Source organism: Vitis vinifera, chromosome 13, assembly GCF_030704535.1.
Source record: "Vitis vinifera cultivar Pinot Noir 40024 chromosome 13, ASM3070453v1".
Classification (NCBI taxonomy): Eukaryota; Viridiplantae; Streptophyta; class Magnoliopsida; order Vitales; family Vitaceae; genus Vitis; species Vitis vinifera.
The window spans coordinates 4,913,005-4,930,417 of record NC_081817.1 but is presented as its reverse complement, the minus strand read 5'-3'; the positions used below and the strand labels follow the sequence as shown (position 1 = coordinate 4,930,417).

At 33.7% G+C, this 17,413-nt stretch overlaps 2 protein-coding genes across 7 annotated transcripts; one reads left to right on the top strand and one right to left on the bottom strand.

Annotated features, from left to right (window-relative positions):
• Positions 1–411: 411 nt before the first annotated feature.
• LOC100254777 (pentatricopeptide repeat-containing protein At2g16880) lies at positions 412–8,181 on the bottom strand. 5 transcript variants are annotated; one of them, XM_010660140.3, is made up of 4 exons: positions 5,567–8,181; positions 4,081–4,385; positions 2,311–2,403; positions 412–767 (listed from the first exon to the last, which is right to left on the bottom strand). In XM_010660140.3, exon 1 carries the CDS (start codon positions 7,996–7,998, stop codon positions 5,662–5,664), a length of 2,337 nt encoding a protein of 778 aa, XP_010658442.1. In that variant the 5' UTR covers positions 7,999–8,181; the 3' UTR covers positions 412–767; positions 2,311–2,403; positions 4,081–4,385; positions 5,567–5,661. The 5 variants fall into 5 exon arrangements, with proteins under 5 accessions (XP_010658442.1, XP_019080170.1, XP_010658443.1 ...); XM_019224625.2 differs by having other exon boundaries at positions 412–761; positions 5,567–8,175; XM_010660141.3 differs by having other exon boundaries at positions 412–655; positions 5,567–8,175.
• A 3,524-nt stretch (positions 8,182–11,705) lies between these two features.
• LOC100263359 (uncharacterized) lies at positions 11,706–16,619 on the top strand. Of its 2 annotated transcripts, XM_002278178.4 has the most exons (3): positions 11,706–12,040; positions 12,871–13,213; positions 16,377–16,619. In XM_002278178.4, exons 1-3 carry the CDS (start codon positions 11,871–11,873, stop codon positions 16,440–16,442), a joined length of 579 nt encoding a protein of 192 aa, XP_002278214.1. In that variant the 5' UTR covers positions 11,706–11,870; the 3' UTR covers positions 16,443–16,619. The 2 variants fall into 2 exon arrangements, with proteins under 2 accessions (XP_002278214.1, XP_059597444.1); XM_059741461.1 differs by lacking the exon at positions 16,377–16,619 and having other exon boundaries at positions 11,765–12,040; positions 12,871–16,350.
• The last annotated feature ends 794 nt before the right edge of the window (positions 16,620–17,413 follow it).

Genomic DNA, 17,413 nt, shown 5'->3' with positions numbered 1-17,413 from the left:
AAGATGATGTTGATGAAGACCTTTCAACTCTGGCCTGGAGTGGAAACGGACTGGACAAGCAAGAATTTTCAACATGGGTCGTCTGAACAGACCCTACAAACCCTGTCACATTCGTTGCTATAATGGGGCATAATCAAGAAGGAGCATTAATCTAAGAGACAAAGCAACAATATTGTCACCAATTACATTGTATAATAAAATGTATGTAAGACCAATATTAGCTCATATACTACATCATGTTGACGCAAACCTACTGGCCTAAGAGAAACTTCCCCAGCTCCTAGAAAGTCTTGACACTTGAGAATAACCATTGTCATTTTGCTCTCTGACCTAACAAAACTTCTGCCTATCAACCAACAACTCCATTTCCATGATTGCTATGCAAGATTTTATCATTGTTAACCCAACCAATGAACAAGCAAATTAGTAAACATTATTCATTCCATTTAGATGTTCTCAATACATATTATAAGGTTTCACGGTATGCAATCTCCAAATCATGAATCATAAGACTTTTCATATACACAAGATCAAATACAGGGTTTTCCAATACAAAAATTTAGAGAAGAGAGAGAGAGAGAGAGAGAGGGAGGAGAAAAAGTCACCTCAAATGCCATAACTTTTTATATTCACCATAGCCCTCCATGCTTTTTTCCTAAAACCACATAGGCACCTTTACATTCAATTTTTGCGATTCAAGATTCAGATTCCCTTAGGGTTCAGATTGTAAACTATGACAATCTAATAACAATGATTGCGCACTGCACCTATCAAAAAAAAAAACAAAAGAGCTAAAAAGAAAACAATAATGACTTCTGCATTTTTAGTTGCATGTATAACCACTCTCATGTTTTCAATTTTGGTTTTACTATTGTATCAGAATTGTTAAAGAAAATAAACTTAATCAATTCAGATATAAAAACTTCAACATATTACTGTTCAATGATAAAGAGACCGTTCTTTTCAAAAAATTTACTCTTCAATGATAAAGAAACTCATGCATGATCTTTATCCAAAGGTTTAATAGAAATTGTATTCATGAATTCTTTTATCCCATCACCAGTAAGGAGTTGAAGATTAAATGAAAAATGACCCAAAAAAAAAGAAAGAAATTCAAATGCAAAAGAGGTAGGAATTAGATATGGGAGAGAAATAGGAGGAGGTTTCTGAGACCAAAAAGTGCAGGTTGGTTAAATTTCATAGGCACCAGAGTGGCAGCAATGTGATGGAGGGGTATATTTATACCAGCAAGGATTTTTATCAAATGAAAGGACTGGGAACACTTAATCTTTTCACCCTGAGCTACTAATGGTGGACAACCCATTTATCCTTTTATATGATCATAAAACAACCAAATGGAGGAAAACAAAAATAGATTATATCAAAAAGGCATAAACCATGGGATTTCCTTACAAAACTTTCAGAGGGGCATTAGCTGCCAAGACAAGAATAAGAATTATTCATGTCTTTCTTCAATTCTTAGCAGATGATAAGATGATCTTTCTAATGGATCTATTGTGGAAATCCTCAATTTTATCAAAGGTGGTGTTTTTTTATGGGACAACAGCACTAGTCATATGTTCAAAACCTGGATCATTGCTATTAGAAGTTTTATTTGCAAGTTTGAGGCCTAGAGGGTTGATCATTTGTATATGCAACCCCCCTTTGGATCTTTTTACTTCACCTTATTATCTCTCCAGGTTCAGCATGTAGTTTGTAACACATTGAGATGATCAAAGCATTCTTTAGTTTTAGTGCCAGTATGCTTACACAAAAAGTCTAATGAATCTCTAGTTTTAGAGTCCTAACATATATGGAAAGGGAAATATCAAAGAATGTTTTATGAAGTTGAGAATCCATTAGCATTTTTCATCTCCAGTTTTGCCATTTTATGGTACCGAGAGCCTGCCAATTTGTTAATGATATAGTGAACTCAATTTCTATATAAAAACCGGTTATTCTAAATTTTGATTCTAAGATTTTCATATCTGGATTCTGTTTAATCATTTCTACCATAAAATATTATTTCTATGACAGATGCAGGGAAAAAATTCATTTTTCTATAATAAGGATAAGAAACAATGTTAAAAAAGATAAGGATGCCAGGCAACAATACGACAATTTTTTCCTCAAGAAGGAAACTGTATGACAAATATTTAACTGTTATAGACATAAACAATAGCCAAGGTTGCCCAACGTTGATCTGAAAGAATGTTATTTTTGACTTATTTATGAATAGACATCCAATAAAGACCCAAAGGATATTCATTTGGATTTAGAAGGATACAGGATAAAATGCACATAAATTACCTGTCAGAAAACAAGGTAAACAGTTAAAAGAAGATCTTGAGAAAGTACATCATCACTGGGAATATCAGCAGCATCCACCATTCAATTCTTTCCCTGAGCCAGGCCAAAAGGTTCCCATTAGCAGACCATTTTGGAGAAGTCCATGCTCAAATGAAAAGGAAAAAGGAAATTCAAATGCAAGTGAATGCACATGCACAAACACGGGGACCCTGTCATTCATAAGTATGATATATAAGCTTACTGAAACAAAAGAAATTTTATGCTTCACCAACATTCCCACCGAGATCCTGAGCCCCTTAGCAGTATTAACTGAACAACCCTCCCATTTGACATAAAATGACTCAAAAAATCCTTTTAATCAGAAACACATAAAAATTCATTGAAATTACAAAGTACAACAATGGATGAGATATCCTTCTATGAAAACACATGATCTGCTCAAAGTAAAAGAGGTAATAGTAGAACTCTAGGGAAAGATGTGGCAACAATTACAAACCAGGGATAGCTCTACCTAATTTGCAAACTTAAGGTAATAGTAAACTTGGAGAAGATGGAAGGTAGTCAAGAACCCCTATAAAAGAGACAAGTTGTTTGGCTCCTTTTTCAGCTGCCTGATTTGCAACATGATTAGATAAACATGGAACCCAACAGAAGGAGCATCCCAAGTCACTAGCAACATTTACAATTTGGTAAAGCCACACCTCATACTTCAAAGGACCACATCAAATGAAATCCTCATGTGTATGACCTTTTTTGCCTGTCTAATTTGTTGGATGAAAATAGAACTGCATTTTTGCCCACTTTAGCAATTTAGATCAAAGTTATTGTTATCAAACCTTCAGCAATCAGCACAGTGCAAATCAAAGAAGGTCAAATTCTCAAGAAGAAAAACGAAAAAAAAATGTGAGATCAGAAAATAATCAATAAATCACATTCCTATGTCTATCCTTGAAATCAAAAATGAATGAACTGGATGTAGTTTCAAATAAACAAGCATCAACTATCAAGCTACGATACTTAAAAGATTCCAGTCAACTTCTGCCAGAAGAACTGCCCCAGCAGGATTTAGAATCTCTAGTCCATCAAATTAGTAGCAACAACAAAAACCGTCCTCACAACCAGTGTTGCAGAGATGGTTTCCTTCAGAGCATATCCACCACCTTCAACAATTAGGCCAAGACATTTATACAGTCATGGATGCTATCCTAACATTTTTCAATCAACAAAAACTATAATAAGGAATAAAAAAATCATTCCTATCGAAGATTACAACACCTTCCAGGGAAATGAGAATGACCAACCTTGGGCCCTAACATTGAGGGATTAGAAAAAGAAGCAACAGTGGATTCCAGATTATGATGCATATTAATACAGGTACAAACATTAGAATTGCGTGAAAGGCAACTAAATTTAAAAACAAAAAATCATTTTAGAAAAAAGATTGAAAAATTAGTATCCCAAGGCATGACAACAGTATGTTTGAAGAATGTTGGTACTATTATATAACATTCTGATAGAAATTACTACCATATAACACAAGTAAATTTAAAGAAAATTTTACATTACTATTTTGAATTTTATAATAGGCCTAATGCTCTTAACAGTATTATGTCATTCACAAAGTTCTTTAATAGGCCTAAATTCCTAATGCTCTTAGCAGTATCATGTTATACACTAAAAACTCCAGACAAGTTACAACATAGCCTATAGTTCATGGTGGGACTAAACTAATGATATGAACAAAGAAATTTTATTTTTCTTGTGCCTTACCAAGGTCCATGCAGTGTTGATCCATCATGGGCTTCTTCATTCATTCAGAAGATCCCATACAACAAATTTTCTAGGGACTGATCGCTAGATAGCAAGCACAAGGTTGCACCCTTTTGTGCCCCACCGACAATGACAAGGGAAATCCATGAGTTTGCTCATTATAAGAGAGAGAAGAGGTCCACAGAAATTTCACTTTTTCATGAAGAATATAATTCAACTGCCATAGACATCATATGAAATTCCTCCAGCATGCTAACTTTGAAGGTGATGAATTGTAAAACACAGGACATCATGCATATTAAGGCCTGCAGACAAAAATAACATATATAATAACTTCATTCTTTTGTAAGAAAACATGAGACGGTAAGAAAAACGTTGCCTTGACCTGATCAAAATTTGAAAATACTTATAAAAGAAAACTAGTCATAGCATGCAGTGAAGGATAAAATAAGAGATTCATGTTCAAGACTTCCAAGACTTAACCAAGTAAACAAATATCCAATTGATAAAAGTGACAAATATAATGAGTTCCTTCGTTTCTAAGAAAACATGAGACAGCAATAAAAACATTACCTTCATCAAATTTTAAAAGCACTTGTAGAAGTAAATAAGTCTTACAGACATGCTAAGTATGCATGTGGATGTTTGTATGTGTGTCTAAAGATGGATAAATGGATAATACTTCTGATGTTATTGAAAACTCAACACACTAAAAACAGCAACAGCTCCACTAGCACTACACATGCAGACAAATTCTGGGGTACTTAGAATAGGAAGTCATCAATTTATGAAGCTTAGAATCCATTTTTCCTGATTGTGTAGGTACAAACATATCTGCTTCTCCCAATTTTTTGTTTCTTCTTTTCTGATAGGAGAATAAAAAGTATTAAAAGACAGGAATAATACACAGGTACACAGGAATTAATTGCAGAGTACCATATAGCAAGGAGAAAAACTAAACACAAACCAAAATAAAGGACCTAAGGCCCCTAACCATCCTAGCCCCTCCTCCAGCAACTTACTCCATAAAGGAACGACTGACGACCCCCAAACAACCCATAAACTGATCAAATGAATCTTTGAGCAAAGGATCTATCAGACCCTGAACCAAGCTTTCTGGATCCTTCAAAATCCTGTGACACTCCCAAATCCAATATTTCAGAGATTCCCTTGGTCAAATATAAAGTGCCAGTGCATATTCTCACCTTTCACATTATCAGTGTCACAGTTTAAAAACATGCAAATATGTGACTTCTGTGTGGCATGTATTACACATCTCTATCTCCCTCAATCAAACATTTTCAGAATCCACAACAGATCACTGGTATGCTTAAGCACCAGAAATTAGAGAGTTATATGAAAAGGGAGAAATAACAGTGCTAGCCAACTACATCTTCCAATTGCTAAAAATAATTAAGAAATGCATTATTAGGAAAAGACCAAAGCACAAACAATCTTATTCCATTTCAAAGAGGAAAATTCATACCTGAAACCCTGGATTAGATGCTGTCAAATACATGTGAAACATGATGATACCAGGACCATTTGACATTGCCAGGAAGAGAACCCAAGGAGTCAGTATCATCGGGCTTCCTTTGATATGCTTTTTCTTCGTTTGATAAGCCCATCCATCAAATTTATATATGTGGATTTATCCACAGTAATGCCCTTCTGCTTTGATTCTCCAAAAATGCGCATTGCATCCTTGTATTTCCCTTCAGTACACAACTCCTTGATCCATTCAGAGTAAGCAACAGAACTTGAATCAGATTCCTCTGAAGTTTCACTCGTCACCACTGTTTCATTCTTGTCCAATTGCAAAACCTGATCAGGTAAATTTCCTTTCTCAAGCATTTTTGACATAAACTCCTCAGCTTCCCTAATCCTACCTGAATCAGTTAGGGCAGTAATAATAGCATTGTATGTATAATGATCAGGTCCTAGTTCCTTTTCTTCCATTTCTGAGAGAAGATTGAAGGCATCATCAAGTCTCCCTTCTTTGCATAAGCTTGTTATCAATGTGTTGTAGGTTACTGTATCAATGGCCTTCCCTTTTGAGACCCATGTATTGAAGAGCTTAAGAGCCTTTTCTAGCACCCCCTCCATACAAAGCCCACGAAGAAGAATATTGCAAGTAAACACATCCGGCTTGAATGAATTTTCAACCATTTTGTTGTGAAACTGAAATGCTTTTTCAACATCCCCTTCCCTGCAGTACCCATGAAGAATTGTGTTGTATGTAGTTTCATCAGGCAGTAAACCACTCTCTAGAAGCTCATTCAATTTGGAAATCGCTTGCTCAGTTTTTCCACATTGACAAAGCCCTCCAATTATACAGTTATATGTCACAGTACTAGGAATAATCTCCTTCTCCTTCATCTCATCCCAAAGCTTCAATGCTCTATCCACATTTCCATCCTTAAAATATCCCACAATCAAAGTGCCATAGCTTACCTCATCAATAAAATAACCCCTTTTACGGGCACTACTAAGCAACTTGTAGGCCTCTTCAAGCTTCTTCTCCCTGCAGAGAGTTCGGAGAATGGTATTAAGAGTAACACTATCCATTTTCATATTTTTCCTACCCATCTCATCCATCGTCCTGAATGCTTCCCCCATGTTGCCTGCTTTACAATACCCATTGATCAAAGTATTGTAAGTAACACAATCTGGGGAAAACCCACTTTCTTCCATCTTCGTAATAGTATTACTCGCATCATCCATCTTCCCTTCCTTGCAATACCACTTAACCATTATATTATGGGTAACAGCATTTGGTTTGACTCCTTTCTCGCTCATTTCCTCAAGCAATTTAAATGCCTCTGAAATTTTGCTCCACTCAAGACACCCATTAATCAATGTGTTATATGACACCACATCAGGCAACAATTTCAAGTTCTCCATCTCATCTCTAAGCTTAAAAGCTTCTTCAATCCTCCCTTCATTACACAACCCATTAATCAACATGTTGTAAGTCCAAACATCTGGCAACAAATTGTTTTGCGTCATCAACTCAATCACATTTGCTGCCTCCTTCAACCACCCCATCTTACAATAACCATAAACCAAAATATTATATGTGTTCCTATTCGGCAATAAACCTCTACTCTTCATATCCATCAACAGATCCCGGGCATCACCCAACCGCCCCTTCTTGCACAACGTATCCAATATAGTGTTATAAGTCACATTATCAGGCGAACAATTATATTTCCCCATCACATTCAGAAACTCCACAGCATCCTTAAATTTATTCTCCAAGCAATACCCATATATCACTATGTTAAAAGTATTTACATTTGGGACTATCCCGAGTTTAATGGCATCATTGAATGCTTCCCTAGAAAACGAAACCGAATGCGACGAAGGGTACCTTACCAATGAATTGAGCAGAGTATTACAAGTGAGGAGATTGGGGCGGAGGCGGAGGCGCTTCATTTTCTTGAAAATTTGGAAGGCGTGGTGGGGCTGGCCCGATTGAACGTAGGCGCCAATGGCAGTGTCCAAGAGAGCTTTGGAGGGGCTCGTGAGGCGGAGAATCGAGAGGTGGAGATCGTGGCGGCGGTCTGTGGCTATGAAGCCGAGAAGAAGTGATTTGGCGTCGGAGAATTTGCGGTGGGAGAAGAGGGAGGGGAGAAGGGAGAGTAGAGAAGGGAGAGAGTTGTGTGGGAATGTGGGGAGGTTGGTTTGGGCCCATTTGAAGAAGGAAATGAGAATATTTGGGCGAGAAATTAGGGTTTTGGAGGAGAGGATTGAGAGGACCAGCGGCGGTGTCAGGTGGGGAATGTATGTGTTCAGTGCTTGGAGCGGCATGTTGTTGGAGGCGAGAATCGTTGTTATGGTTTGGATGAGCTCTTGTGGCGGAAGCGGCGCTGGCGGCAGCGGTGGGGGTGATGACTCTGGTGGTGTTGGATCCATTGCATAGGGTTAGGGTTAGGCTTTCGACATATGGAGGGTGAACTGGGCTATGGGGCTCAGTGTAGTTCTTGTTTCAGAGACGTCGAGGCAGAGGGAAGGGGTTGTGCGTGGGGAGAAAGCTAAAACGGCGCCGTTTTTGGACCATGCACCTGGTACAACTTCCGCTGCGTTTGGTCCCCGGTTAAAAACTTACCCAACTCAACCCCTTTATAAAGGCCTTTTTTTTATTTAAATAATATTATTTTTTAAAGATAGAGTATTTTATAACATCTATACTACCTATAAAATTACGATTTTTCCCCCATTATTTTCTAAAATACCCTTATCAATATTAATAATCAACTTAAATAATAATTTAATCTTTTCTTTTAATTAGTTGATGTTACGAAAACCATTCTTAAAATTACCGTCACAAACCTAAAAAAATTTTCAAAAATTAATCTTTTCTATACTCATAATCAACTTAAATGAAAATTAAATTTTTTTCATTTTCTTAGGATTAACAGAACTTATTCTTGAAATTGGCAACACAAACCTAAAAAGTAATGAAAATTGTAATATTTTCATTTGCCTCCAATTTCTATTTCATCAACTGTTTTAATAGGGACTTAATCTAAGGTTTCAATTACTTGATATAACGAAAATATGTATATTCATAACTTCATTTTGATTTTATATTTCAATTCAATCTTGAAATCTACTCTCAATGAACTATAAACGAAAATATTAAATTTTATTTCTTGAAATACTTTTATCAATATTAATAATCCACTTAAATGATGATTTAATCTTTTTATTTAGTTACGGTTCTAATTACTTAACGTAACAGAAACCATTCTTAAAATTACCATCACAAACCTAAAAGGTAATGGAATTTTTCATTTGCCTCCAATTTTTATTCCATCAACAATTTTAATAGGAAGTTAATTCAAGGTTTTAATTGCTTGACACGACAGAAATCTATATGTTCGTAACTTCATTTTAATTTTGCATTCAAATTCAATCCTGAAAATTGCTCTCAACAAACTATAAAGAAAAATATTAATGTTTGTAGGAAACCTCTCAAATTCGGCATTCATCTTTGGCATGCCCTCCAACACAGTCACTTCATCCTTCGTTCTATTTGACAAAGCGTCTCATGATCCACTAATACGATATCTATTAGTTTTAGTCATTTATTCTGATTTATTTATAATATGTATAAAAAGAAGTCTGATTATAGTAGAAAATCATCGTAAAATGTTTTTTGATTTTTGATTCAGAATTGAGATGAAAGACAATTAAAGTTTGTTTGAAACTCTCCCATTAATTAGAGTTTTTTTTCTTGATAACAAATTTAAAGTATTTTAATAACGCGTTTGGTAGTGATTTTAAGAAGTGTTTATAATCTTTATAACACTTTAAATTTTTTCATATTTTAAGTATTAAAAATGTTATAAACGTTTTCTATAATCACTACAAAATGCACTATAAATCATATTTGAGTATTTTGAGAAAATAAATAAAATATATTTAATACTTATATTTATTATTAATTTTTTCTTCTTATCCTGACCTATCTTTCATTACTTCAATGAAATAAATTAATTTAAAAAAATTACATAAAACTTTTTGCTTTTTATAACTAATTTCCATTGATTTTGAGATATTTAAATCTTTTAAAATTTTATATTTAATTAAATAATAGTGAATTAATAATGACACTTATTATATTATATATAATTATTGAATAAAAAGTTCCATCACTCATTTGCATTATTTATTTAAACAAATTTAAATTTATTAAGAAAATTACTACATTGTTTTTAAAGTATTAAAATTTTGAGATAAAATTTACCAAAATAATGAAAAATTTTATATTGAGATTTTAATCCTTTTTTTTAAAAAAAAATAGTTGTACAACAAAACTTATTTTTCATTTGATTGAATAATTATATATATATATATATATATATATATATATATTGATATGAAATTATTTAATTTAATCTGGTTATATTTTATATATTTACAAATAAAAAATAATAATAAGTTTTACAAAATATATAATAGTTTTTAAAAACAAATTAAAAATATAATTTTTAAGAACATAATATAAGTCCCTGGTTTTTTCATAAGAATTTTTTTAATTTAACATTTTTTTTCTTTGAAAACCAATCATTAATTTTTTATTTATTTTTTACTTTTTTCATTCAAAAAATGTCTTAAAGTTATAAGATTTATTCTCTTTAAAACCACACTATTATTATAATCAATGTTATAAAAATTTATCATTAAAAGTTTGAAAACTTTTCAAATTTCTCATCCATTGTCAATTTTATTCTCTTTAAACTCTATTAATATTAATTAATGATATAAAAATTATTAAAAGTTTGAAAACTTTTCGAATTTCTTGTGACCATTTCATTTTTCATCTTTAAAGTTTGAAAAATTTTCTATTCTTTCATCATTCTCCATTCTTTTCAAATTTCTCTTCAACTCTTTGGTTACTATACATTCGAGATTTTTCCTTTTTTTTTTTAAGATTTTTTTCAATCCACAAATTTCTTGTTCAAATTAAGTCATTTTTGTTTTGATTTTTTATGAAAAAGGTTTGATATTAAAGAAAAAATGTATTTAAATTGTATATAAAATAATTAACTCAAAAAAATTTACAAATTTAGTGTAAAAGAAATAAATGATGTGTTTAAATTAAGAATGGTAAATGTTATGGCTAAGGACCTAGGTAGTATTTATTTTTTTAATATAAGAAAATTGGTTAAAAAATAATTTTATTATCATAAAATTTGGTGCCAAAAAGTGTGATCTTATTTATATATAATCTCATTTATACATATATATAATTCAGTTTCATATCTATTTCAATTATTTGATTTTGAAATAATAAATTCACATACTATTTTTTTTTGGACTTTTTCCATATTCCCTTATGTGCTTTGGCACATGTACATTTACTAGTATTAATAAAAATAAGAGACTTTTATTTATTTTTTAAATAATTTTATACATAAAAATCATATTTTCAAAAAATAATTTCTTATTAATTAACATCTTGAGTTCCAAATCAGGTATGATCTTTGGCGTTTTTCAATATTTACTCAATGTGATCATAGTTTTGATAAAAAATAATCATATAAAAAAATTGAATAATAAAATAATTATCAATCTAGTACATTTTCCCTACACAAAGTATTTACATCGCAAAATCTTAGTTGATAGTTATATTTTTTTTTTAAATAATCAAAATCATAGTCACCAATTACAGTTTTAAACTATAATTGGTAACTACGATTTTAAATTTGATTTTAAAATCATAGTCATTAACTATGGTTTCAAACTTAAATTTAAAGTTGTAGTTTGTAATTATAAGTTTTGAATTTGATTTTAAAACCGTAGTCACCAATTACAAGTTCAAACTTAAATTTAAAGTTGCAGTTGTTGACTACGATGTTGAACTTAACTCAAATTTATTTATTTATTTATTTTACATATATATAAAGTTTTGTTGTTTTATTTAAAATATTTTAATTAAAATTTTTAAAATTTAATATATGAAATTAAATAATTCTTGATCATATATATTGTCATTGGGCCTAAAAGCTTTCAAACTATTGATATGTGAAAGTGTGACGTGAATTTAATCCCTTCTTAATCTTATCTCTATATATCTTTTATATGACCATGGTCCGACCAAGGGTAAGCATAAAAAGCGATATTTGTTGATTCGGTTATCCTTAAAACGGTGCCGTTTTTGTATGACGTAGAATCACAATCGTTCGTTCCTGGCCAATCCTTTGGGATGGTGACGGCTAATCTCTTCCATATATCAAGAATTGCGCGGGAGGAATGAGCTGTTCAGTATACATCTGGAAATGGATACTGCCGGCGCGCCAAATACGCCGCCGTCGAAGCTGAAGCTGACGCCAATCGAAGCAACTCCGGAGACTTTCAAGGAATTTGGGCAGGTGATCGGGGTTTCGCCGGACGGTGAGAAGTTCGGACCTCAGGATGCGCAGTTAGACCTCAGTCGAGGCATTCCCAGGTCTTCATCATCTCTCTAAGGGTTTACTTTTTAGTGCCATTGATTAATACACTGTCAGTACCAGACTGCGTGTCCACCCAAATCATGGTCTTCTAGCTTGTGAATCAAACGCTGACCTTTTATTTTTCTTTTGAATTCAAAAAACCTGTCTTTTTTTTTTTTTTCCTTTTTTTCCCTTTTGTTTTTGGGTATTTTGAACTATTCTTAGTTTATTTTTGGGTGATCGTAATGAATTTTCTGAATTTTTCATCTGAATGTTTAGACGTTTATTCAAGACCGAGTTCGGGGGAAAAAATTTAGGGAATTTTGATGGGGTTCGACCTTAGGCTGCATTTGGTAGTACTGGACTGGATTTGATTTGGAATTACAAATGGGGACTCCACTCTTGATTTTTCTGTGGCTTTCTTCTACTATGTGGTTTATGGATTTTAAATTCAATTCTAATCCATGGCTATATAAATCAACATAACCAGATTGTGGGTTTAGTAGAATTGGAAATGAAGCTTCACAGTCCACGGGTATTCAGTTCTTCCAGTTTCATGAAACTACTCTCAGAAATCTAAACCCTTTTACTTTTGGAATGAAGAGAAACTTTCAATATTGATGTTTTGGTGATGATTACTTGATAACCCAAAAGAATCCGTGACTGAGTTCAAGACTATGATGGAGTAGATAGGTATCAGAATTTGGTCCAGTATGTTTAGCTTGAATTGTTTTAATCAGTTTTGATTTTAAGTAGTATACAATAGTGCACTGCATTCAAGAATATTAATGTGTCCTGTGTTATGCATCTTGAATGTATATGATATTGCTTTCATGAATGTTCACAGGTTCTACATTATGCATCTTGAAGACCAACCACTCAAGTTTTCTTCGATTACACATCATGCAAGTGTGACCCAGTGCCTTGGTTCGATTGGTGGCCATGTTTGGTATCTTGGAGTTGCTAAGCCATCCATCCTGGAGCCAGATGAAATTAACGGTGATGCAGGCATGAATATTGTGAAGTCACGCCGTGGTCACTTCTATGTGCCTCCTGCTGTTGAGGATGTGCGCATTTTCAGAATTTCAGGTCCTAAGTTTCTAAAACTGAATCATGGAACATGGCATGCTGGTCCTTTGTTTAAGGCTGATACAATGGACTTCTACAATCTAGAACTCAGCGACACCAATGTGAGCTTCTCTCATCCTCTGTCTCCACTTTTTGTAAATTTCAAATTCCTTTGGTGCATTTGCAAAGCTACTCTGGAATTTATTTCTGTCTTCACTCAATGCATCCTGTACATCTGCTTCATGACTTGTTAGACTTTGCGGTATTTATTTATAATTTCTCCCGAAAAATAAAAACAACTCAGTGGTAAATGTCAGCTTAACAAAGCTTTTCATTCCAGCTATTTAGGCATTGAATAAATGAATCTTAGCAATTTAGCTCTATCCGAGGTCATGTTCTCCTATAGAATGTGTCATCACACCTTTCTCACCTCCTCAACCCCACTCTTTTTTGGTTCACTTCTTATCCTTTGTGGCGCCTTTTACTTTAATCTAATCGCTCCTTCTTGGTGGTTTACCTATCGGACTTTTAGCACCTGAAAGAACCATCTTGAATGACTTCTCCTCATTTTGTCCTCAAATCAGATTGCTTCTAGTTCCTCAAGAAGAGTTCATTGTTCCATCTCTATTTTTCTATTGCCATCTGTTGTGAAAATCAGAAGGAATTCAAAGTAGAGGTTATTATCATACCCCAAGCATGATGTCAAATTTAGTTTGATTAAATGAGACTGATTGGTTATGCTCTTGAGGAAACCTGATTCTATCATATGCCCAACCTTTGAATGGAACCATCGTCTCTTCCCTTTTAACATATGTAAAGAGCCTGTTAATAAGTTTATCCCATTTAGAACTGTAGTTAGCAACTTGAGTGAGTGCAGAGTTCCACCACCAGTTAGGATTAAGACTAGGGCAGTTTTACGAATGTGAAAAGTCATAATTTGTGGAACAAGTTGACCTGACATCAAGATAAGGAGAAGCAGCTAGTTTCCTGTTACATTTGTGCAGCAGACCGCCAAAACTGGTTCAAATTAAGATTTCTGAAGTCCTATCTGGAAAACATTCCCACAAAACTAATAAGGAGAGTCAACCATTCCACCGTGTCCTTGACTTGCTCATGCCTATTTTCACATAAAAAAATGAACCTTATCTCCCTTGCTTTTGTTCTTTAGGAAGTGAACTGCCTCTAAAATAAACTAGTTTGTTATCAGTGATATAACTTCCTGGGAGAGAGATGCACTTAACCATCATTTTGAGGTAATTGCCATGTAATACAACCTTACTGCTCCTGTATTATTTTTCTAGTTTCTTGGTCCTTGGAGTCAAAGATAGTTAATATCTGTAAGTAAGTCACCTTTAGTTGTAGAAGATGTGTTTTAGTGCACTATATATATGTATATATATTAAATGTGAATCTCGGTTATGGATTACACTTGGGGGGTGAATAGGTGTCTTCTAAACTAAAGAGATTGTTAACAAGCTAAGTCTATCACTCCCCTAATTTTTTTCCTGTTTTTGTCCTCTTAGTTTTTCATCAAACAATAGACAACACAAGCAATGATGAAACAAAAACACTCTCTCTAACAGTTTAAACATGCAAATGGGACAACACTCTCCCAAACAGTTTAAGCAACCATTCATCAATAACAGTTGATCTTTTTAACTCTCATAGTTATAAGAACAAAAACACTTAAGACTTTCATCCACAGAAGTAAGTATATTCAGTCACATGCAGTCCTTAGTCATCCAACACTTCCAACAACCAAGACTTCCGACATAGCCGACTAAAACCACATTTGCGGCTAGAATATTCAGAGGTCCAAGTAAAATTACGAGATAATGGGGAGAGATGAGAGACAAAAATGTTAGGATTTAATGTTTGGAAGATCTCCAAAGAGGTCAAAAACCATGGGCCTCCAACAATCACATGATCCTCCATAAAGAAAACATTGAATACAAGGTTTTATTCAGTCCAATTATTCCAATCATCTCTCTGACTGCTTGTCTTGGGCTTTCTGAACTTCAGCTTCACTCTATCTTGAGCACACTTGGAATTATCTAGTGCAATCTCAGCCTCCTCTTGATACCCCACAAAAAAGATGAACCCAGAGAAGGAATAGAAAGTAAAACTGAATCTACTTTTTTTTGTCAGAGAAATCCTCTCACTCAAAAGGGACTCTTTATCATGGATGCCTCTCTCTTGGAAAGTTTGGTTTAAATAGAGGTTGAAAGGATCAATCCAAAAACTCAGATTTGATCAGAAAAAAAAAAAAAAAAAAAAAAATTATATGCCAACCAATGGAACTTTGGGATTTATATTTCAGACTAGCCCTTTTAGTTCTTAAGATGGATCAATTGTACAGGAAGTTAGAACAATTGCACAATTAGCTATTTGAATGATTTTTGAAGACAGATGATGCTTTGAACGTCCAATAAAATTTTAGCCACAACATATACATTTGATATATCCAGTTAGACCAATTTTTAGACTCATCTACAATCCCAAACTGTTCACCATTCCCTCTAGCTATCCTCAATGTCAGTCCATGGAAGGATTTCAAAGTACCGAGTTGAGAGAATTCAATGAAATTCTGAGAGAAAATATATATGTGCAGCCAAAAAAAGGGTGCAACCTCAATACACAAAAGCGTACAAAGATCACATTCTCCTCCGCTGTGAAAAGGCAAGGACTCTTTGGGTGTTGCTTTTATCTATGTTCGGGGTGCAGTGGGTGCTGCCAGCCACTGTTAAGGAGATGCTTTTGGGGTGGAATGGGACTTTTGTGGGAAAGAAGAGGAAGGGTGTTTGGAGAGCAAGTCCTTTGCGCCTCTTTTGGACGGTTTGGAAGGCAAGGAACAAAGTTGCTTTTGAGGAAGAAGAGTTGTCAATTCAAAGGCTGAAGTTTTCTTTTGTTTATTTTCTTTGGTCAAAGACGAAATTGTCTATAAAAGATGGTTCTTCGACCTTAGTTGATTTTGTTGGTTGGATGGCAACCCGTTAAGGGTGTGGGTAGGGGAGCTCCTCTGGCCTTGGCGTTCAGCTAGGGTGTGAGGGGTGTTTTTCTTTCTTGTAAATTTAAGCCACTGCTTTGATGGTTTTTTAATACAATCTCTTTACTTACCATAAAAAAAAAAAAATACACGAAAGCGTACAAAGAACAACAGTAAACCAAAGAACAGAACAAAGAAAAAAAAAACCGAGAAGAGAGAGAAACTGTAAAGCCTATTAGTATACAAAAATATCATTATATCAGAGACAAAATTATAATATGATTCATCTTTTCGTGCAGGTGGTAGACCACACCACACACGACTTCTTGAGAGCAAATGGAGTGCTCATATTAATAGATGAGTAGCTGCTCTTTCTTTACAGCTTGTCTTCCATCTGAGAATGCATCTGTGAGATCATTGCAGTCGCCGCTTCTCCATCATAAATGTAATGTAAAATGACCAAGTTACATAACTCTCTTTTGAGCATAAAAATGATCTAATCAGCATTTTAATTTCGTTTTATAAGATTGATTTTTGAAAGATACACTTGGGTTCAACTACACTGAGATGACTAACAATTAACCACTATGTTGAATTTAACTTACTAATAACTGTTTTGGGGCAGACCCTGAATGTGGGGCCAATGCACAAATCATAATAAGTAGTAAAATCAATAATTTCTTGATGAACCAGTAGAAATTTTTTTCTTCAAAGTTTCATATATATATATATATATATATATATATATATATATATACTGTGTATTTATATTTTAAAGTTTTTAGATTAAAACTATTTTGTAAATTATTGAAATTTCAGTTGGTAATTTTCTTTCTACTTTTCATTCTTTTCTGAAAATAATGATCATATTAACAATTTTCAAGAAACGAAAAAGATAAATTTTGGATCAAACTTGCATGGGAGCTTGAAAGTAGAGGTTATTTTAAAAGGTTGATAGAAGTCATCTTGTTAGATTATGAACATTATGGGAAGATTGTATGCAAAGGTTAGTAGGCATGAACTTGAATTTTATATGTTGATTTAATATTAAGAATATTATAGTGTAGTTGACTTTTTATGATGGAATGTTGAAATAATTTTAAAATTGAAATTTGAGGAAGCCCTCAAGCCTCAGTAGTTCTCACTCAAGCTCGTATCCTTAGGGTAGTAGGATTCTTTGTTCATATATATACATAAATATGCCTAAGTACATTTTGATAAATATAGAGTCCCTTGATGCGGATTTCTAAAATTTTTCTCATCCCAACTCTAATCCCCATTATTATTCCCACCCTGATAATTATTCCCCATCCCCGCTCTAAGGATCCCGCCAAGA

Coding starts and splice junctions, on each gene's coding strand:
- LOC100254777 (XM_010660140.3), bottom strand. CDS start 7,998: ATGGATCCAACACCACCAGAGTCATCACCCCCACCGCTGCCGCCAGCG.
- LOC100263359 (XM_059741461.1), top strand. CDS start 11,871: ATGGATACTGCCGGCGCGCCAAATACGCCGCCGTCGAAGCTGAAGCTG. Junction 12,041..12,870: donor CTCAGTCGAGGCATTCCCAG/GTCTTCATCATC, acceptor GAATGTTCACAG/GTTCTACATTATGCATCTTG.